The following is a 23,308-nucleotide window of genomic DNA, read 5'->3' as shown; positions in this document are numbered from 1 at the left end:
ATAGCGCCACCAACTATCAGCAGGAAGTATGGCACTTTTAGCAGACTTTGAAATTGCCATTTTATGTTTACATGAATTGCTTCAAAATTCTTTAGAATAATGTCAAGACACTGATGATGTAAAATTGTAAAGGAATATTTGATATCTTAATTACTTTTGCCATGGAAACGCATTAATTGTTATTATTCCTTTCTTCGTATATATATATATTTTTTTTTGAGGCAGTTGGCATGCTTAAAATTTCATGAAATTTTGCACACACATCAGAGTCGTTGGCCATTAGGGCTGGGCAAAAGTTCACGCATGGGTGTGTGGGGGGGGGGGACTGTAGTGCCCCCTTTAATATGGGCATGTAACTGGGTCTCTGTAGCATCCCCATTTTCACCTAGAGTCACCAAGCTTGGTACATATATTTTTCTCATCAAGCCAAACAACTTTCATACTTACAGTCATTAGCTCGCCCAACAGGAAGTTGGCCATTTGGATTTTCTGAAAATCGCAGGCTCTGAACTTTTAAATAATCCTCCTAGGGGATTCATGTGACTGGCACCAAATTTGTGCAACATCATGCCAAGACATTTTAAATGCTAAATTGCGAATGGATTTTTGTTATTTTGAATGGTGTCACCATGGTGAAGCAATATATGGAAACAGGAAGTGCTTTATATCTTCTGTGTACATTGTGTGATTTAGATCAACATTGATCGGGGCCTAATTGACAGAATAAACAGATTGGGTGCTAATCACATGGATGTGACTATTTTGGGTCACGGTCATAGCGCCACCACCTGGCAGCAGGAAGTGTGGCTCTTACAACAGGCAGTAAGTCCTCTTATATTTGCCCAAATTACTTCAAAATTGTTTAGAATAATGTCAAATATCAAATGCACGTGTCCACTTTGCATTGTTTTCCGAAAGCCACCGGGTGGAAATAAACCCATGTTGCTTGGGCCCGTCATCGCTGCTTGCATCTGTATTTATAACTTGCTTTGTAAAAAATAGAAAAAAATATCCAATATAAGTCTAATGAATGTTGTCATTATGAAACTGTAGGTAAATAAATATGCATGTTTGTGTGTAATATGTTTCTGGGAGTGTTTGGTTCATGAAATTTCTTGATCATTTACATGTCACATTAATCACCACTGTAGTGGTTCTACAGGCCAATCACTCTGTTCTAATGAGAAAGCACTTGTAGTTTAGATCAGAAGAGCAAGCTTATTGGATGGTCCTAAGAGCTGAGCTCATTCTGTGTAGTTTATTCATTTTTTTTTTTTACCTCTTGTAGGTCCTGCAATTGTTTGATTCCCTTTTCACTGTTCTGGTGGGTGGTGGCTGCTTGTCTTAAAGGGTATTTTCAGTGGTTTCTATCACTCTAAGGAGTCCTCAAAGGTCAGTAGAAGACCCACCAGTAAAAGCTTTTAGTGGTAATCTATTAATACTCAATTCTTAGGAAGAAAAGATTCAGTTAGGAGAAACTCAGTCTCTCCTCAGTGTTTAATATTGGAGAAAGTCCTGTAAGTGTTGTGCTGAGTGGGACCTGCGTGTATGTACAGAGAATTGTTTAATGTGTTGCTGTCAGTGTGTGAATGTTTGATTATGAGTGAGGATTCACAGCACGTCTTAGATATCCTAAATTAATAATTTACTCCCCTGAGTAAAGGGAGTCATTTTTTCAGAGAGTTGAATGCAGATGTTTAGTCATGGTTGGAAAAACTACAGCACAAATACTAGATGTGCATATTAGCATAATTAGATCGGAATAGTGTTGTATTATCGCCTTGAGGTTTTTCTCGTTTTTTAATCAAGTTTCAATTTCCTTAGTCATACTTGTTACTATGAAGGGTTGTGAATGAATTTTATCTTGTAGATTTTACACTAAATACATTTTAAGCCCTTTTTTCTCAATAAAACTTCAGTGAGCTTCCCAAAAGAAGACTGGTCTTATTTGCTGGTTTTAGAGGCTTTTCAGGCATTTGTCAGATGGTCAGGCTGGGAGACCAGCTAGACAAGGCTTGCACCAGATAAGACCAGCAAACCAGCTAGGGCCGTTAAAACCAAAGGCATCCATGTGCAAAAAAAAGGTAGACGCAGCATCACAAATCGAGCAGAACACAGGTGTTTTTAACAGTGGAAGTTAATTTTAACTTGACAAGGATGCTAACAAAAGAGCAAGATGTGGCGCAAGGGTCAAAGACGGCTCTAGCACATGCTTGCATAGGAAAACAATTGAAAAACAGCGCGGATGGATGCATATCACATTAGATTTTTTTAGCAGGGACATATCAAGAAAAATTGCTCATCTCAGCATATCTCACGTTCAAATATGCACCTTTTACTAAAACTTGATCATGAAGTGTTGCAGGGCGGAATTGCGTTTGAGTAGCCGATGTTGGATATAACATCATTGGTGGTAATATTTCTTTATAATCATCATTGTTTTAACAGAAAAGCAAACAAATGTTTCATTCTTTCCCCAGAATTCACTTTTCTCTCAGCTTTCTGATTGCTCAAGATTAACAACTAACATTTCAGCTAAATGATCTCGGTTTAATTTACCTCTTTAACGACTGTCCTTAATTCAGCCTGAGTGGGAGAAAAACAAGATGTTTAAAGTGTTCAGCTGTCCTTCCCTTCAGCTCAATTCAATTAACCAGCTCTAAATACCTTGCTGTGTTCATGAAGTCTTCATGATATTTCACCACGATCTTTTGCATGTTAAATTCTTTTTCTAGCAAATCAGCACTCAAGCTCCCTTCCCTTTCCTCCTAATCTGCATCTTGCTGACAGCTGGGCTGAACTTAATATTGAGATGAATGTTCCCAGTCATGTATAAGATAAATGTATGATCATGTCTCTATCGCTGTGAATTAAAAATATTTATATGTTAATGTATTGTGATATTTTTGCTTGTGATATTTAAAAAATAAAATCCACATTAATATTGTGGTGATGGAATGTTTTTTTCTTTTTGCCAAATCGATCTAGGAATTCAACAACAGTCCCTTAGAAGGTGCAGTTATCATGCTTTTTTTCTTTTCTTTTTTTTTCCTCCCCTTTTCTCCCCAGTTCCCAGTGTGCTCTTAGTCCTCGTGGTGGCATAGTAACTCGCCTCAATCCGGGTGGCGGAGGATGAATCTCAGTTGCCTCCGCATCTGAGACGTCAATCTGCGCATCTTATCACGTGGCTTGCTGAGCGCATTACCGCGGAGACATAGAGCATGTGGAGGCTTCACGCTATTCTCCGCGGCATCCATGCACAACTCACCATGTGCCCCACTGTGAGCGAGAACACATTATAGCGACCACGAGGAGGTTACCCCAAGTGATTCTACGCTCCCTAGCAACCGGGCCAATTTGGTTGCTTAGGAGACCTGGCTGGAGTCACTCAGCACACCCTGGATTCGAACTCGCGACTCCAGGGGTGGTAGTCAGTGTCAATACTCGCTGTGCTACCCAGGCCCCCCATGCAGTTATCATTCTTTACACATAATCTTTACTAAAATTTATTATGATTTTACAGTAGTAACATTAACTGAATTATTTTGACAAAAATGTTTGTATCATATAAAATAAGCTAAACTTTTAGGTGAAATCTATTATACTTTTGTGTTTTTAAAGCGTTTGGGCAACTATTGTATTCATAAATACTACATTTATTTTTAGAAAGACCTACATTGCTACATTGACCTAACCACAGAAATAACTCCCATTAAGGTCTTATATGCTTATGGCTTTGCATTGTACATAGATGTTAGGAAATAAACTGGCCTTGTTTTTTAAACTGGCACATTTATATTAATTTAACAATGCATTTGGTGATTTAGAAACAGTGTTCTTAAGTCCAGTGAAGACGAATGAGAAACATTGAGTGAAATATCGCAATATATCGTAGTTTTGAATAGCAATACATAAAAAATAAAGAATCGCAATAATATCGGCTCGTGACCTATGTATCGATATTATATTGTATTGCCAGTTACCTTGTTATTCCCACCCCTATTTGTAAAAGTTCACAGTTGTCCAGAAGGCAGATATGCTTGGATGTTGAGTGAATGTGTGTTTGTGTGGGTGTTTGTGTGGGTGTATGTGTGTATATGTGTGTGTGCTCGAGCTGTGTGTGAGTATGTGGGTGTGCACTCTTGCTGTTTGTCTATGAGCGACTGGCTGATTAGCAGAACAAGCCATGCTTTAAAATTTTTTTTTGCTCCCTATCGCTCTCTCTCTCTCTTTGCTCTTATTGAGTGAAATTAATTGAATTTATCTCTGAATGGTTCTGGATACCCTGCTGAAAAGACTAGCATTGCTGTTCACCTGCACATGTTGTGTTTTGGATGCTGGTCCTCACTAGGCTTCTTAAAGGAATAGATCACCCAAAAATGAAATTTTGCTTGAACAGCCTAAGCCAGCTTAGAACTAAGTGGAAATTCATGTTGGTTTAAGCTAGTCTTTTCAAAAGGGTAAGGCAATGGCTTGTGCTGGGACAGTTTGGTGCCACACCGGGGTGTTCAGCATGGGTGCATCAGTTGGGTGCAAGTGTGGCATGGATATTTAATGGGCTGTTTAATTATGAAGAGCTAGATCAGTCTCGCTGTGAAGGGATGCCGGCTGCTACATGAGCCTGCCTCTCATTCTGACCTTCTAAGAGTGGCAAAGAGAGAAAGAGGCCGGGAAACTCCTACTGGGCCTGATCCTTCTCCTTAAGGCAGGCCATTATGTAAGAGTGTGCTCAATAGACCCTATGAGAGGCTGTTTAACAGAGCCATTTGGAGATGTGTTTGCTCCAAGTCTGGTGTGCTCTTTACCCTGTCATCAAGAATAGAAGAGGAACTTCCTGGATCTAAACAGTTATACCACTTGATAGATCACAGATAGTCAAACAGAGCCATTATATATATATAGCACAATTTTCGCAATCTGTTTTGCATTCCTGGTTGAAAAGACCATTTGAACAGCATATGTGTTTTGGATGCTGGCAGCCATCAGGAAGACTTTTAGAATCTTTATCACAAGTACATTTCAAAAAACACTTTACAGAACTCACCGTTTTAATGTTTAATGTTATTTCATCATCAAAATGGTGTCTAATCAATTAATTCTTAAAACTTGTTCAACATGTCATTGCATTTTTTTGCACAAAAAAAAAAATATATATATATATATATATATATATATATATATATATATATATATATATATATATATATATATTCATATCTTGCTTGTGATATATTGCTTTATTATTATTATTATTATTATAGTTATTATAGTGAATATAACATTTTACTATACAGTTGTAATATAGTTCTGTCACAATTTCTTCAATTTCAGGCATCTAGATTTTACTTTGAATTGTGCTTTTATTATGACGTGTGTTTTTTGCTGGAAGCTTCAGGCCCTGTCCCAATACCCACACTTGCGGTCTTGGCCACTTGAGTGCACATGCATGTTACAGGAAGTAAGTGTTCAAGACTGTCCCATGCCTAAAACATGCCAAAGCTCAGTGCACTTAACCCACATTAAATCCACACTAGCGCGAATACTGCTTCGGAGCGGTCTTTCAGGCTAAGTGTATCCCAGAGTTCATCACATTCAGGAGCTCACACCAGAGTGATTGGTGTATTTTCGCTATGATGACATCAAGGAAAGCTTTTTAACATTAGTTATTTATTATAATCAGATAGTATAATCAGATAGTTATTTTTGTATATATGAGTATATTCAACTTAAAGCGCAATATAAAGTTCACAACTGTTTGGGATGACTTAATAGCAGCATCATAATTAATTACATGTATTCACATAATTACAAAATATTATTTATGTGTATATTTATATACCTCTTTGTTATCCTTCTCGCCCAATAATCACCTTATTTTGTTTGTTCTTGCCTAATACTGCTTGTGATTTTGGTAATTTATCAGCCGGTGTGGCATACAATATATGGCCTAATATATGTTGTTTTAAATTAAAAAATGTATTAACTACTACTATGGTTTCTTTCTCATCTTTATGTTTTTAAAATATACGTTTTAATGCTTTTTGTTTGTTGTATGAAGCCACATACTAATAAGTTGTGTAAAGCAGTCTTTGGTTGTCTTACGTAAATGACAAGCCAAAGCATATCATTAAATGGTTTGCATTAGTAGCTATTAATGTATCACACAGGTTTATAGAATAAAGTTTTTTATCAAGTCTTATGCAGTGTATTGAGAAACAATAATAGATTATTTTTCATATTTTGCAGCAATTATGGACAATTTTACAGTTAAAAATTTTTTAATGTGCAAAGTATTGAAAATCAAAATTAGTAAAAATTTAGATTTTTCTAATGGGTAAGTGGGCAAGACCAAAACCGCAAGTGGAGGTATTGGGACAGGACCTCACTTTTCCGGATAAACATTTCATGACCTGGCCCAGTGTGATCATAGACCTTATTCACGCTAGCACCATCTTTGATTTTTAATGGGAATGACAACGAGGCTCTGAGGGTAGACTTACAGTCTCTTCAATGTTCTGCAGTGTGAAGTGTTTTTGGAACTTTCCTCAGACAAAACATTGATACAATATCTATGCAAGAAAATTCAGTGGACGAAGAAATCCAGACAACATGAGTTGTGAAAAATCAGATGTGATCTAGGAGCTATACAACTTTATACCGCTTGTGCCATTGAAGAGACTGTAAGTCTATCCCTCACAGCCTCGTTGTCATTCCCATTAAAAATCAAAGATGGCGCTAGCGTGAATAAGGTCTGTTGAAGACTTAAGTCACATCTGAAATCTCATTTTTTACACTGGCCTTTGAGTCTGACAAATGAAATGTTGGACAGTTTTGAAGTGTTTTAGATTACTGGTGTTTGTGTATGTGGTAATTTTGAAATGTTATGTTTTAAATTTTATTACTGCGAAGCACTTTGGTCAACTCTGTTGTTTTAAATGCTATACAAATAAAGTTGAATTGACATAATAAAGCGCAAATGCTGTGATTTAATTATATAAATATATAGTCTACATGTAAAACGCTCTTTACAGTGGATTAATGCTCTGCTCTGTTATCTGATACAACGTGAACTATTCAGAGTGGTCGGGTTTATATGTTCATTTAAAGTACGCAGCTCATCCACACTAAAATTGCAGCCTTTAGCGGTTTAATAAATCACACTAGGACATGTCAGGATTTTAATTAGATTAATTGTCCATTTCGGTGTAAAAGGAGTAACAGAGCGCACGTTCAAAATAAGTCTGTGAGCATTTTAAAGCTGTCGTGTGTCAGTCATACTGCGCGCTGGTATCGGATGGAGTCGGTGCTCGGTACTACCGGTACTGCAGAAACACTGGTATCCTTACATTTTTTTATTTATTTTAGTATCGACTTGGTACCGAATTACCTGTACTTTGGCAACAGTAGTATACGTTAACATTAGGTAATGCATTAGTTGTATTGTCATAAATTAACAGTAACCAATATTAATAAATGCTGTAAAAAAATAAAAATAAATAAGGTTGCATTTGTTAACATTAGTTAACTTAATTACTTAACATTAACTAACACCAAACAATACTTTTACAGCACATATTAATCTTTATTTCTGATTAATGTTAATTTCAACCTAAACATTTTTTAAATGAAAAGTTGTATACGTTCATTAGGTAATGCATTAGTTCTATTTTCATAAATTAACAGTAACCAATATTAATAAATGCTGTAAATAAATATTGTTCATTGTTAGTTCATGTTACCTAATGCTTTAACTAATATTAACACATACAACCTTATAGTGAAGTGTTAACAAAAAATATTTTTTTCTGTATGAATTTGTTTTCTTTGGTTTACCCTTTTATTGATTTGAACCATTTTTAATTATTATTGATTGGTTCCACCTTGTTCTTAAAAAAGGCAATAGCTGTTGGTGCTGATATGGCATTAAACAATGTAATGCTGTTATCTAGGTGTTAACTTAACTAGCTTAACCAATAAGCTTCCCTGGGTCAAACGTCAGAAAACATTCTGATTGCCAGTGCTTTTGCCTGCATTGTTATGCTGTAGAACATCTTGGTCATCGGCTAGACCTGCACAAAACCAGCAATGTAAACCAGCCCGAACCAGAATGGAAATTCAAGCTGGTCAAAGCTGGTTATATTTAGAATCATATAGCAATGATAAAAAGAGCAAACTTTTCTGAAACATATGCTTCTTTCCTCATCCAAATCTATCCCTCTCCACTTCTCTTTCTCTCACTGGAATAATTCTGTTGCGTGGGTGACAGTGGCTGTTCAATCTATCTGTGGGTATACTCACAATTTCGGGTGCTGTATTTTGGTTAGAGTTGCGGAAGACTTTTATATACAGAATCCTAATGAGATTACAATCGATATGAGAGACCTATTACGTAATGTCCAGTGAGAAAACTGCTATAAGTGCTATTATCTGATGAGGGAATATTCACACCATTGAGAACCACAGATCCGTTTGCGAATTATTCAATCACTAGTAAAATTTTTTAAAGGAACTTCTGTAGATAATTTGCAAGGTGCAATCTATTGAGGTTTGTCTCACACAACCCGAATTATCTTTTGGCGTCTCTGTAGTGCAATTAGCTACACATACATTGTAATTACGGTACCTTTTAAACAACAGATTTTTTTGTGATAAATCTATAATAAAGAGATAAATAATGACAGAGTTTATGTTTTGTTGATGCACTGTCCAATATGGATCCTAACAGAAAACACACAAGCAGTGTACTGTTGCTATGGTTACCTCTTTGGCGAACATGACTTCTTTGAATACGCATCAGCGAGGTTAAGATAGTTTTGTTTTCGATATTCCAGACACATTCAGTGATAAATGACGATATCTCTTAAACGGCTTTGCAAATACTTTCCAAAATAGTATTACTGAAAAGTGTGGAAAACTAATAATATTCCACAAGCTTGTTTTCATTATTTTCACTCAATATTATGAGCATTGGCCTGCAAAAGCCGTCCCAATGTGAGTTAACCTGGGAAGAGGTCCTCTTGTCGTTGTGGTAAGTAAGAGGTCGTGGAGAAAGTGCAGATGTTTTTTTTTTTTTTTTTGCAATAGCTTGGTGTGTGTCCAATATAAACCTTCTTTTTGTAAAAGCTTTTTTGTTGAAGGAGATAGAGGGACAAAACCAGCGCCATTCAATAGAGGACATTGCGCAACTTTCACAACCTCTCATTTTACCTCTAGTGATTGAATAGGGAACTGCATGTCTAAAATGAATATTCATTTTGTAATAGCTTTTTTGTTGAAGGACATAGAGGAACAAAACCCATGTCATTCAATAGAGGAGGACAGTGGGCAACTTTCACAACCTTTCATTTTACCCCTAGTGGTTGAATAGGGAACTGCATGTCCAAAATTTCAAAAGCAAGGTTAATTTTGAACATGCAGTTCCCTATTCACGTAAGGAGTGAGCAAAGTCTTCTAACCGATCACTCAGAGACAAGAGAGCATGAGTACATCCTACGACCGGGCCAGTAGAAAAAAATCCTTAGCGTTGAGCCCTGCGCATTCTGACTATGTTGTGAATTTTTGTTGTTACAAAATGTTTTTTTAAAAGTGCTGTTGAAGCGTTCCTTATGTAATATGTAGAATTAAATCTGTAAAGTCTTATTAAGACACCCAACCTTTTGTTTTTACGTCCTTTCAGGGTTAAGTATTAATGATAACTGATGATAATTCGAGGTGTCAGACCTGCAGCACACAGACCTGTTAACCTCCAAATGGGAAGAGTAATGCTCTTACCATGACCTCAGTATGTTACATTGCAGAGGTGGTTGTTTAATTAGTGTTGTGAACAGAGGGCCATTGTACCTTTAGTCCAGCCCAGTACATCATTTGCATAGTAGGCCATGTCTCTTATAGTTCTGGAGCTGGTTGGCTGCTGGATTGTATGACATGGCCTAAAACAAATCCTGCTGTCCTTGGCATATGGAATATTAGCATACTGCTTACAGCCAAATTCCCTTTAAGGCAAGTTAGTTCACTTGTCAGCCATCTTGCCAATGCCCCTGGGCAGATTTTTTCTATGTAGAAATAAACATGTACGACTCCTATCTACTGAAATGGGGAAACATCGAAATCTCCATAGATGTGTTTAAAGGTTATTTAAATGAGCAATTATGACTGCAGTGGTCCACCCTTTCATGGTTTATTTTGCAATAATGTCTGTCTGGTTGTACATGTGTGGTTTTTAGTTAATCACCCAATGTTTACTGCTGATTATGGTGCATTCTGGAAATTTATAGGAATCAAACATTTCCCTGGATGGGATTGGGGAACTGGTGTGCTTGTGTGCTGGTGTCCCCACCAGACCACTTCACTATCTCAACCAGCGAAACCTGCTTGGTCAACCAGCATCATGAGTAAGACCATGCAGGTTGATTAGTTTCACACAATATGTTTTGAGATGACCATATTGGTCCATCAGCACCAAACCAGCCTGGACCAGCATGGAAATTCATGCTGTAGGGCTATGCAGTGCTATAATGTACATTTACAGTATATGGCCAAAAGTATGTGGACACTATATGTTTATTTAATTTCAAAGTCCATTAATAGGGAGTTGTTCTTTTCTTCCACTATTCTGGGAAAACTTTTCACTATAGATTTTGGAACATGGCTGTGGGGATTTGCCCACATTCAGACACAAGAGCATCAGTGAGGTGAGGCACTGATGTTGGGTGAAGCGGCCTAGCTTGCAGTCTGCATTCCAATTCATCCCAAAGGTGTTCAGTGGGTTTTAGGTCTGGGTTCTTGAACAGGCTAGTCAAGTTCTTCCACATCAGACTCGATAAACCATTTTACTGGTGGAATCCTTTGCCACACTGAAAGTGACTGAGCAGTCCCTCTAGGATTTTGCGATCTTGCAATCGCTAGAATTAATGCGAATTCAACCACTCTCCATATTATTTGCGGTAGCTTGGATGCAATTTTTCCACAAAAATCTTTAATCTGAGGTAATTTGACCGCTTTTCTCCTTTTTTGACAGCTGCAGATGAATGTTTCAAAAGCTTTATGCTGTTGAGACAACTGCACAGCTGCCATTCCATCATCTCCGCAGTAACAGAGTAAGAGGGTGTCACCTCCTCTCACACTGGCCACTTTCACAAAGCAGCAGAATACGGTTGTCAGTCCTGTGTTTGAGTGCTTAATACGGCTGCGTTCACACACAGTTCGGTTTTTATGAGAGTGACAACCGCATTCTAAACCCGAACTGACACCCGCAAATTTTCAGGACTCACAACCGCATTTACGGCAAACCTGTAAACCACTTTGTGAATGGAACTGTACTGGACTAGTTGTTAGTCACGTCATACAGGGCCATAGTAAAGAATTCTGGGCCCCCTGAATGTATATTGCTCTGGGCATTTCCACCTTTCATCCCATTAGCTACGGCCCTGCATCATATAATGTGGGAGACATGCTGCACTGTACAACGACTGTCTCGTGTGTTTCATGTGGGTTTTTGTTAACTCACGGAGACAGAGAAATTAGCTGTGTGTCATCTGAATATCCAGCCGCTGTCTTCCATTGGAGCTGCTTGCGTGCATGATCCATGCGACACAAATGCAGCATATTGCACCTGGTAAAAAGCATTCAAAGCTGCTGTCAGATAATGTATGAACTCGCACCTCAATTGGACTTGTTTATTTAATAACGTGCCATCAGTTTTGATGAGACATGCTGGTGTTATGGACTCTGCCATCTTTGATATTTACTGAAGTCACTGTCACTATGGTTACAGCTGTTAGAATACTGTTGTGAATTCAGTTGTTCATTCACACAGACAGCATTTGAGCTGCTACTGGAAGTTGCTGTGTAGTTGAAGAGGACATTTTAAGACTCATACCTGTAAGTAAATACAGTTGACAATCCCAAACACTGTCTGTGTGAACGTAGCCTATGTGTCATTAACACTTAGTGTATGAACCCACAACAACCAAAAACAGTTGCCAAATTAAAGTAAAATGGAGCGCTATGTGTTCACTATTAAAATCCTTTTTTAAACTTTGCGGGACCGCAGACAGCACATGTACATAACATAAACTTCACACGCTCTTCAGGAACTGCTCTGAGTGCAATCCAAGGTGCGGGACGGTAGTGGGCTGATTTTGTTTGGAGAGATCACATAACGCACTGTTACACTGGAAAATGAGACGTTAATGAACCATGATCGGGGTTCATGGCATTTCTGTATTCGCTTAAAATTTCCTTATTTGTATAATTAAATGTGATTAAAGGAATATTCCAGGTTCAATACAAGTCAAGCTCAATCAACAGCATTTGTGACATAATATTGATTACCACAAAAATTTATTTATACTCATCCCTCCTTTTCTTTTAAAAAAATAAAAGCGAAAATCTAGGTCTATTAATTATTTTTACCCAAACTTTGCATGTATCATAAATTAAGGCCATTATCAATATTTTGTTTTTATTCAGCCATTTCTTTTTTTTTTTTTTACTTGTAAAATAATTGTAAAATAATCATGCATTTCTTCTAATTTTTGTCTCATATTTTCACTAAAATTATCCTTTACAATGTCCGAGATGAGAAATGTACACAATGGGAATTTTCTAAACAAAGCTGATTTTGAGGGGCAGTTTAATTCAAGTGTGGGTGTCAGTAGTGCACATATATGCATTATGGCCTGCCGCTCAACAAATGCCAGTGGACCAATGAGTGACTGCTGACTATCGGCTTGCTGGTGGTGTGCCGACGGAGGACCACCCACGCCAAGCCGCTGGCAGCGTGCCACCCAAAAAATGGCAGCAGACCGACAGATCATTGTTTGCTGGGCAGCGAGGCACTTACAATGGAAGTGAATGGGGTCAATTTTTGGAGGGTTTAAAAGCAGAAATTTTAAGCTAATAATTTTATAAAAACACTTACATTAATTCTTCTGTCAAAACTCATGCATTATTTGAGTGTATTATTATTATTATTTGTTTAAATTGTAATTTTTACAGTCGTTTTAGGGTTTGTAGACATCACATCATCATGGCAACACAGTTGTAAAATTGGCAATAAATGTACACAGAAAAGGTTAGATTTTGTCTCACTAAAATCATGTTTTCTTTTTAAACAGTGAGTATTTTAACCTTCAAAAATTGGCCTCATTCAATTCCATTGTAAATGCCACACTATAACACAGAATTTTTTTTTATTTTTTTTTTAAAGCTGCACTATGGTTAAAAATGAACAAAATGCCATTATTGATTAAGGTAAAAAAAAAAAAAAAAAAATGATTTCATGATTCATTATGGTAAGCCTACAAACATTATTTGTATTTTGAGCTGTCGGGTCGGATTTGGTGCAAAATCGCAGGCTAATGTCGTTCATCCTTACTTAATTACATCATGTCTGTAAACACAAAAGAAATACCAGCTGTCACGTGTTCTGGCTGGTTCAGTCAGTCACTGTCACAGTTCAGGACAGCATCGCTGCAGTCTGGATGGATCTTTTATCTGTTAACTGTTTGGTGAAGTTCTTTACTTGCTGTAAGGCTTGGATATGTTGTCTGGTAGGGTTGTTGAGGCCTATATTGTCATGCTCGTACGAATCGAACGATACTCGTGTGTTAACTGATTGAGGTGTATCTACATTGTCCGGTGAAGTTACTTTAACATGTTTACTAATATTCATGACTTCTGAGTATTTTATAACATTGCTGTAGTTTGTAGGTTCCCTAAGAGTGTGTGCTGCAGTTTTTTGTTTGTTTTTTTTTTTTTCATTTCTTTTGCCACAGTCGCAGAAATGCACAAGCTATCACTTATTGACCTTTTAGCAGATTGTCTATTTACAGTGCATCCGGAAAGTATTCACAGCGCTTCACTTTTTCCACATTTTGTTATGTTACAGCCTTATTACAAAATGGATTAAATTCATTATTCAAAATTCTACAAACAATACCCCATAATGACAACGTGAAAGAAGTTTGTTTGAAATCTTTGCAAATGTATTAAAAATAAAAAACGAAAAAAATCACATGTACATAAGTATTCACAGCCTTTGCCATGACACTCAAAATTGAGCTCGGGTGCATCATGTTTGTACTGATCATCCTTGAGATGTTTCTACAACTTGATTGGAGTCCGCCTGTGGTAAATTCAGTTGATTGGACATGATTTGGAAAGGCACACACCTGTCTATATAAGGTCCCACAGTTAACAGTGCATGTCAGAGCACAAACCAAGCCATGAAGTCCAAGGAATTGTCTGTAGACCTCCGAGACAGGATTGTATCGAGGCACAGATCTGGGGAAGGGTACAGAAAAATTTCTGCAGCATTGAAGGTCCCAATGAGCACAGTGGCCTCCATCATCTGTAAATGGAAGAAGTATGGAAGAAGTTTGGAACCACCAGGACTCTTCCTAGAGCTGGCCGCCCGGCCAAACTGAGCGATCGGGGGAGAAGGGCCTTAGTCAGGGAGGTGACCAAGAACCCGATGGTCACTCTGACAGAGCTCCAGCGTTTCTCTGTGGAGAGAGGAGAACCTTCCAGAAGAACAACCATCTCTGCAGCACTCCACCAATCAGGCCTGTATGGTAGAGTGGCCAGTCGGAAGCCACTCCTCAGTAAAAGGCACATGACAGCCCGCCTGGAGTTTGCCAAAAGGCACCTGAAGGACTCTCAGACCATGAGAAACTGAATTCTCTGGTCTGATGAAACAAAGATTGAACTCTTTGGCCTGAATAGAAAGCGTCATGTCTGGAGGAAACCAGGCACCGCTCATCACCTGGCCAATACCATCCCTACAGTGAAGCATGGTGGTGGCAGCATCATGCTGTGGGGATGTTTTTCAGCGGCAGGGACTGGGAGACTAGTCAGGATCGAGGGAAAGATGAATGCAGCAATGTACAGAGACATCCTTGATGAAAACCTGCCCCAGAGTGCTCTGGACCTCAGACTGGGGCGAAGGTTTATCTTCCAACAGGACAGTGACCCTAAGCACACAGCCAAGATAACAAAGGAGTGGCTACGGGACAACTCTGTGTATGTCCTTGAGTCCTCAGCCAGAGCCCAGACTTGAACCCGATTGAACATCTCTGGAGAGATCTGAAAATGGCTGTGCACCGACGCTCCCCATCCAACCTGATGGAGCTTGAGAGGTCCTGCAAAGAAGAATGGGAGAAACTGCCCAAAAATAGGTGTGCCATGCTTGTAGCATCATACTCAAAAAGACTTGAGGCTGTAATTGGTGCCAAAGGTGCTTCAACAAAGTACTGAGCAAAGGCTGTGAATACTTGTGTACATGTGTTTTTTTTTTTTTTATAAATTTGCAAAGATTTCAAATAAACAATTCACATTGTCATTATGGGGTATTGTTTGTAGAATTGTGAGGAAAATAATGAATTTAATCCATTTTGGAATAAGGCAGTAACGTGGAAAAAGTGAAGCGCTGTCAATACTTTCCGGATGCACTGTACAAGTCTATTTAAAAGCCACTGTGGGTACAAGTTACTTCAAGGTGTACTTCCCCATGAAATGTATAATCATCTCAAGTTGTTTAAATGTACTGATTCCATATCACAGTAATGCACATATTAATTTGTTTAGTGTGCAACAATCTATCTATTATAACTTTTACTGCAAATAAATTATTAATTATATGTATTATTGTAATTTTTATATTGCATATTTCTGCATATTATTTTCATGCTTAATAAAGTATATTTCATCCCCATTTATTAAATCCTCATTTTATGTTTTTAGTTTATGGTGTAATTGTTTGCAGTGCATAGACATACTTATTGCATAGATATATGTATTATTACAGTTTTACTTGCATTATCAACTGGGACTGTACAATATAATAATAATAACAATAAAGTCTTCCATTGAACTCATTTCAACCATATCATGATTTTCACCTCTTAAATTGGTAAGTGTAGTACAATAAAAACGTTAATAGTAGATAAAACACTTTAATGATCATATTAAAAGATACTGATAACTGGTGGTGATTCAGGAGAGTTCCCTGTTCTCTTTGTAAATGCACTTTGAGTATAGTGTCAGAAAAGCTCAATAAGTGTCAAATGAATTCATTAAAAATATGTAGCCTAAATACAAATGTTTATCGTTATCATACCAAGTAATATTTCAGTTTTAAAAGTTTAATAGAATAACAGTATCAGCATGAAAATAGCACGTTATGACTCTGATTCTGAATATCTCCCAGTCATGATCACACACAGGCGATCTCCAGGTAATCTCAAACCATGAGATTCATCCGCGTAGATGAGCAGTGCTGAAACACTACTCACTTAAAGTGCAATTTTAAGTTTCAACCACAGATGTCGCTAGAGAGCGCAAAGTTCCGTAGTGCAACTTTAAAGAAAAGGAGGAGCAAGTCAAAATTCATTTTTATATTATGTCACAAATGCTGTCGATTGAGCTTAACTTGTATTGAACCCAGAATATTCCTTTAAACTTAGTGCACAATAATCACTGTTATCTCTAATAATCACGGTTAGATCAAATGATCGCAATCAGGTGATGTAATAATGGCTTCAGGCTTGCATTTGTGTTTTTAGTCTTCAGTTTTATTGTAGGTGTACTGTTTTAACCGTACGAAAGTTTACTTATATTGTCTGAGGCAAACATTTTTAATACAATTGATATACTATAATTAAGGGTTGTGTTGACTAGACACATTGACTAGCCATTACATGTATTTTAGCTTTTGAATGTATGTTTTAGGGCTGGGCGATATGACGAAATATATCGTGGCAACGATATTATCTTGTATATCGCGATATGTAAATATCCATGTTCGCAGCGTGGGCTTATCTATCAGTTGGCAGGGCTTCACGTGAGACTGAGAGAACTGATGAAACATGGACAGGGTTTTTCCAGCATTGAAAATTTTTCTGCGGATGCCCAAGCAAATTGAATTACCTTCATCGCATGTTTGACACTTTAAAAGTGCTAAATATTCTTCTCATCTGACAAGGGAATGTTTTACGTGACTGTTGCGCGCACTGTCTCTGGAGCTCCAGAGTGCATGCAAATCCAGCAGGCTTTCCGATATTTGTGCTCCAGAGACAGGAAAGCTCTGAGCGGGATCACTCATGCTTCTCAATCATTTTTGACCCAAGAAAACCCCAAATGGAGAACGAAATCTCCACAGAATGGGACGGCTCCCACACAGGTCCAGAAAATAAAGAGGGGCTTGTTATTAAAACAGGTGCTACATCTGTGGTTCGCACAATGATAATCACACGTAATACTGTACAAACAAACTGTTTTATCACCTCAAAATGAAGCACACAAAAGAATATCATGAAAGCCAAAGGATGAACACTGCATTAATTCAGTCATTTGTCTGTTTATTTATTTTACAAGAAGTGATAAATATTTGATATTTATTTTCTCCAATAAATATTTATTTCCATTGGATTTAAAAGTTTTTTTACTTATATTTTCTTTTCTTTGTCGCATTGCTTTGAAAAGATCTTATGTTTTTTTTTTTTTAGCAAAGTTTATAATGATAATAATATTGGTCAACAACATTTTAAACTGAAATGTGTCATACTGTTATATTTAGCATTTTGGTAAGATTGTTTTTTTATTTATTTATTTATGTACTTTGACATTGTTTATCTTGTTCCAAATAAAGAGGATGTAGTTTTAATTCTAAAGTATTTAATTCACTGACTGGAGTTCCGAAAATAGGCATTACAATAGTTATTTTATATATAAACCCATTTTTATTGATTTTCCAGAAAACTTTTACTATATTGTGATATATATCGTTATCGTGATATAAAATTACTCATATTGTGATATAAGATTTTGGTCATATTGCCCACCCCTAGTATGTTTTGTGTATATGTATATATATATATATATATATATATATATATATTATTATTTTGCTTGCTGACTGCAAATTCAGTTAATATGCCCCAAAATATTTACAGGTAATTGCACTTATACTGTCATTGACAGAAATGACACAATTATACTAAGATTAATGGTGAGTTTTCATTGCTAAACAGCAAATGGTGCTGAAGGCATCACCATTTTTGAGAAAAGCCGCAGTAAATTCAGTCATTTTTTGGCCGCAGCAATCAAGAAAAAGTGCTGCAAATTCCCGGTGGGACTGACTGAGCTCTTTGGCATGCTCCATTCTACTAAAATGTTTGTCTAAAGAGATTGAATGGCTGTATGCTTGATTTTATGCACCTGTTAGCAATGGGTGTATCAAAAATAGCCAAATCCATTCATTAGAAGGGGTGTCCACATACTTTTGACCATATAGTGTATGTGTGTTGTGCAGGCAGGTGCATGGTCTAAGGCAGTGTTTCCCAACCACTGTGCCGCGGCACACTAGTGTGCTGTGAAAGATTGTCAGGTGTGCCGTGGAAAATGATCAGATTCCACAAAATAAATCAGAGCTCCGGACTGAGACAAATTTTTCAACCATTTTTTCAACGATTAAACTTTGCAAGAGGTCGCATTGGTGCAACTACAAAGTTGGCTGACTCTCTGATCGTGCTTTGTTGTTTTTTGTTCCGTATGAGAAATATCAAATGGCAAATGTTCCAAACGTGAAAGGAAACAGCTTTACCTGGATCAGTCAGCGCTGCTCAATGGACAGATCAGCGCAGAGATGTGCATTTACACGTGGACCGGTCTCGAGCTCTCAGCCGCGCAGATCATCATAAACAGAGCTGCAAGAAGCACGGGCTGGGTCACGAATTCGGCATTGATTATTTGTTTAAAACCTCTATGAAAGCCCATAATGTGTCGATGATTAAACCAGTTTAAAATTGTATTAAACGGCCCCAACATTCTAAACAGCATTGAAAAGGAATGAAGGAGAAATTTGCACAATGAACAGACAGAAATTGTAAGGTTTCAGTCCACACATCACAGATATTTAAAAAAATATTTACCATCAACTTATATCAATATGGTAGTGAGAGAATACAATTTAATTTCTGGATGTGTTTTTCTTACGAAAAATAATTTGTTTTATGGTTACTGCTAATCATGGTTTTACTTTTACTTTTGGTTACTATGATCTTATTGCAAATGCCACAGTTAAAACTATGGATACATTGGAAATTTCCTTCTGTGTAAAATCTTTTCTTATACCCTCTGATTGTAGAAAAAGGCTTTGTTTGTCTTCACATGAGTGTATTTTAATCATCAAGATCCTGATTAAAAGAAAGTTTAATCAAAACAAATTTTCTTTCAGTTGGACCAACTCAAGTGCTGGTGCGACCATTTGTAGAATTTAACACTGGTGCTACCACTCTTAAATTTTGGTCTGGAGCCATGTAAATAAATAGAGAAATAAAAAATTATCTGCTGTGGCATTGCAAGAATTATTTGCAAAAACAAATCTAAAAATAAGAAAAGATGCAAATTTGTTGTTTTATTCATTACCCAATTAGCACTCTTGCCACCTGTGATCTCATTATACACCGTACCTACTGACTTGCGTTTTTTGCATAGCCGAATTTCAAACATTACGAGTAAACACGCAACTAAATGGATAGAAAACAGGAAGTTCTTGAAAAAAAAAAAATATCAACGATGGTTATGTTGTACAGTGGGATAGAGGTGTGCCATGGGGTTTGTTTAATTGTAAAAAGTGTGCCGTGGCAGAAAAAAGGTTGGGAAACACTGGTCTAAGGCACGTCCACATTAAAGTAGCTTCCACATGACTTGTGTTGGGGCATCAACGTACCGTTCAAGTGTCACTCCAGACCTCCAGATGAAACACGCTGCAGAGAATGTCTTGTTTTGATTTTAGCGCGAACAAGGAATGAAACATCATCTGAATTGTCTGGAAATCAATGGCGGCGCTACAGAAGGTCAGCAGCAATGGGGTCAATGTTGAAATTGTTTAAACTTTGAGCACTGAATTAAAACGCTATGGAAGTGCAACGCAGCACCGGAGACAACACCAACGCTGATGTTTTCATTCCGTAGAGCTCAAAGCATTCTGACGTGAGTCATGTGGAAGCTCCTGAATATGTTTTTGGTTAAAATCACATTCATTTTGCTACATTTACATGTCTCATCCACATTGGAATGGTGGTTTCCTCTTCTGAAATGTCTTTTGAAAACGTTCTCTAGTACCACTTACTTTTGAAAATGATGACATTAGTGTGCTGTGATTGATTTTGGCTGATCTCATGATACCATCCCCTTTCCTCATTATTATTATGACAATGACATCAACACAACACACAATAAAACAAAAGACCTCCAAAATGATGGACAGGATGTCAGACCAGATAAATGTCTGTCAGTGCCATGTGCTCTGCTTCTGACTGTTTATCTCTTTCACTCCTTGTTTCCTTCTAGTCTGCTGTTTTGTGGTACACAAGCGCTGCCATGAATTCGTTACCTTTTCCTGCCCTGGAGCAGATAAGGGTCCTGCATCAGATGTAAGTACAAAAATCTCTGCATCTCTCATTCCCTTTCTCTGTCTCTCTCTCTCCCTCCCTTCCTCCTTCCCTTATTCTTTCTGTCTTTCTCTTTGTCTGTTCTCTCTTGCCTTTTCAATCTTTGTCTCTCAATCCCATGTTAAGCAGAAAAAAGTGGGCGAAAGTTGTCGTCTTCTGGTAAATCTAATCAGACAAACTGTCACTGAGGAAGTGTGTGAGACAGCTGCAGTGACGATAACTGTGGTCTCCAGTGTCCTCCTAGAGAATTAGGTGGATGACATTTCCGCTCAGTTTGCCTTGGCTCCTGAGTCATACTTGTACACAAGTCATACACAACCATTTAAATCAGCAAATTACCCAGTCCATACCGAGAGCTACATAGGGAGGGAACATACACAGGGGATCAGAGCTTTTCAAGGTTCCTGGTAATATAGAATTTTTAAATTGTAATTTCCAGGTCTGTAAAAGTTAAATCTTATAAAGTCATGAACATTTCTACAGTGAATGTTATAGTGAATGTTTTTTAAGCAATGCCCTGCTCTAAAATATTTAATTGCCTGGAAAGTTTTCTGTGCAATAAATAAAGTGTGCCAAAATTTATTATTTATTAATTAATTTATTTTATGCTTATCCAGTTATCCTGGAAAACATCATGGTTACTTGCGTAACCTCCGTTCCCTGATGGAGGAAATGAGACGTTGTGTCGATGTAGTGACACTAGGGTTCACTCTTGGGAGCCCGAGACACCTGGCGCCTCTCAGAAACCTGATGATCAGGTCGTGCTTCCCTAAGGACTTACCATCCACTGTGTCATGGTGTGCTGCTATAGCAGCAATGTACACCTTCAAGGTGGAAGGGGACAGCCGCCCTTCCATCCTCACCTGCAGGAAGGAAAGCACCGATCCGACTGCGCATCTCTGGGGGTCTTCCCGTCGGGAAGAACACCACTTAGCGAACAGACACCACTTAAAGGCATACAGGTGCCTCGTAGAGGGGGCCCTAGCCTGAGTGATCGTGTCTACCACCACGGGTGCCCCGTCCCTGAGAAAGAAGGTCCTTCCTCAGAGGAATTCGCCGGGGGGGCTGTCACGAGGAGCGTGAGGTCCAAGAACCACGTCTGAGTGGGCCAGTAGGGTGCTACAAGGACGACCTGCTCCTTGTCCTCCCTGACCTTGCACAGAGTCTGTGCAAGTAGGCTCACTGGGGGAAATGCATATTTGCACAGGCCAGGGGGCCAGCTGTGTGCCAGCGCGTCTATGCATCTATGAGAGGTGCCTCGGTCAGGGCGTACCAGAGCGGGCAGTGGGAGGATTCTTGGGAGGCGAACAGGTCTACCTGTGCCTGTCCGAATCGACTCCAGATCAGCTGGACCACCTGAGGGTGGAGTCTCCACTCTCCCCTGAGGGTAACCTGCCGTGACAGCGCATCCGCTGCAGTGTTGAGGTCGCCCGGGATGTGAGTGGCTTGCAGCGACATTTGAAGTGCTGCTGACTCCAGAGGAGGAGATTTCGGGCGAGTTGTGACATACGAGAGCGCAGACCACCTTGGCAGTTGACATGCTACTGTTGCCGTGTTGTCTGTCCGAACTAACACGTGCTTGCCCTGGATCAACGGCCGGAACCTCCACAGGGCGAGCAGAATTGCCAGCAACTCGAGGCAGTTGATGTGCCAACGCAGCCGCGGGCCCGTCCATAAGCTGGCGGCTGCGTGGCCATTACAAACAGTGCCCCAGCCCATTTTGGAGGCGTCTGTCGTGAACACGACGCGCCTGGAGACCTGCTCTAAGGGAATGCCTGCCCGTAGAAACGTGAGGCCAGTCCAAGGGCTGAAGAGACGGCGACAGACCGGCGTGATGACCACGCGATGTGTCCCGCGGTGCCATGTCCATCTCGGGACTCGATTCTGAAGCCAGTGCTGAAGCGGTCTCATATGCATCAACCCGAGCGGGGTGGCCACCGCTGAGGATGCCATGTGCCCCAGGAGCCTCTGAAAGAGTTTCAGTGGAACTGCTGTTTTCTGTTTGAACACCATCAAACAGGTCAGCACTGACTGTGCACGCTCGTTCATGAGGCGTGCTGTCAACGAGACTGAGTTCAACTCCAAACCGAGAAAAGTGATGCTTTGAACCGGGAGCAGCTTGCTCTTTTCCCAGTTGACCCGAAGCCCTAGTCAGCTGAGGTGCGAGAGCACCAAGTCCCTGTGTGCACACCACACATCCCGAGAGCGAGCTAGGATTAGCCAACTGTCGGGATAGTTGAGGATGCGAATGCCCACTTCCCATAGCAGGGCAAGGGCTGCCTCTGCGACCTTCGTGAAGACGCGAGGGAACAAGGACAGACCGGAAGGGAGGACCTTGTACTGATACGCCCGACCCTCGAATGCAAACCGCAGGAAGGGTGCGTGTCGAGGTAGAATCGAGACGTGGAAGTACATGTCCTTCAGGTCTACCGCCAGCGAGCCAATCTTGATGCCGGACGCTCGCTAGAGTGTGTCTTTGCGTCAGCATCTAGGACGAGAGTCTGTGTAAAGCCCGGTTCAGTACTCGCAGGTCCAAGATTGACCGCAACCCACCACCTTTTTTCGGTACAATGAAGTAGGGGCTGTAAAACCCCTTCTTCATCTCGGCCGGAGGGACAATCTCATCAGACGTACCGGCGGGTGGGGCCTCGCGGCGGGGCGGAGCCTGAGGTATCACACCGTGTCGTGGCCATGCTGAGTTCAGGGACATCGAAGTACTTACCTGGCTCCTTGTGACCACCCCCGGAACAGCCTGGGACGGAGGAGGAAGAGGCCTGTCCTCATGACCCATGGAGACTGTCACATTGGGGGCGGAATTGTGCCACAGCTGGGCGCTCAGGGGCGGGGAGACC

At 39.4% G+C, this 23,308-nt stretch overlaps 1 protein-coding gene across 3 annotated transcripts in view; it reads left to right on the top strand.

Moving 5' to 3' along the window:
- Nucleotides 1-23,308, top strand: part of LOC127451031 (protein kinase C beta type-like) — a 203,671-nt gene that overhangs the window by 48,988 nt on the left and 131,375 nt on the right. For all 3 annotated transcript variants that reach the window (XM_051715510.1, XM_051715509.1, XM_051715511.1), the window contains one exon: nt 20,356-20,438. In XM_051715510.1, coding sequence (XP_051571470.1) covers nt 20,356-20,438 — 83 coding nt within the window. The remainder of the gene's footprint in view (nt 1-20,355; nt 20,439-23,308) is intronic.

Source organism: Myxocyprinus asiaticus, chromosome 13 (genome assembly GCF_019703515.2).
Source record: "Myxocyprinus asiaticus isolate MX2 ecotype Aquarium Trade chromosome 13, UBuf_Myxa_2, whole genome shotgun sequence".
Classification (NCBI taxonomy): domain Eukaryota; kingdom Metazoa; phylum Chordata; class Actinopteri; order Cypriniformes; family Catostomidae; genus Myxocyprinus; species Myxocyprinus asiaticus.
Note: the sequence above shows the minus strand (reverse complement) of the source record. Positions and strands in the feature narration are given on the sequence as shown.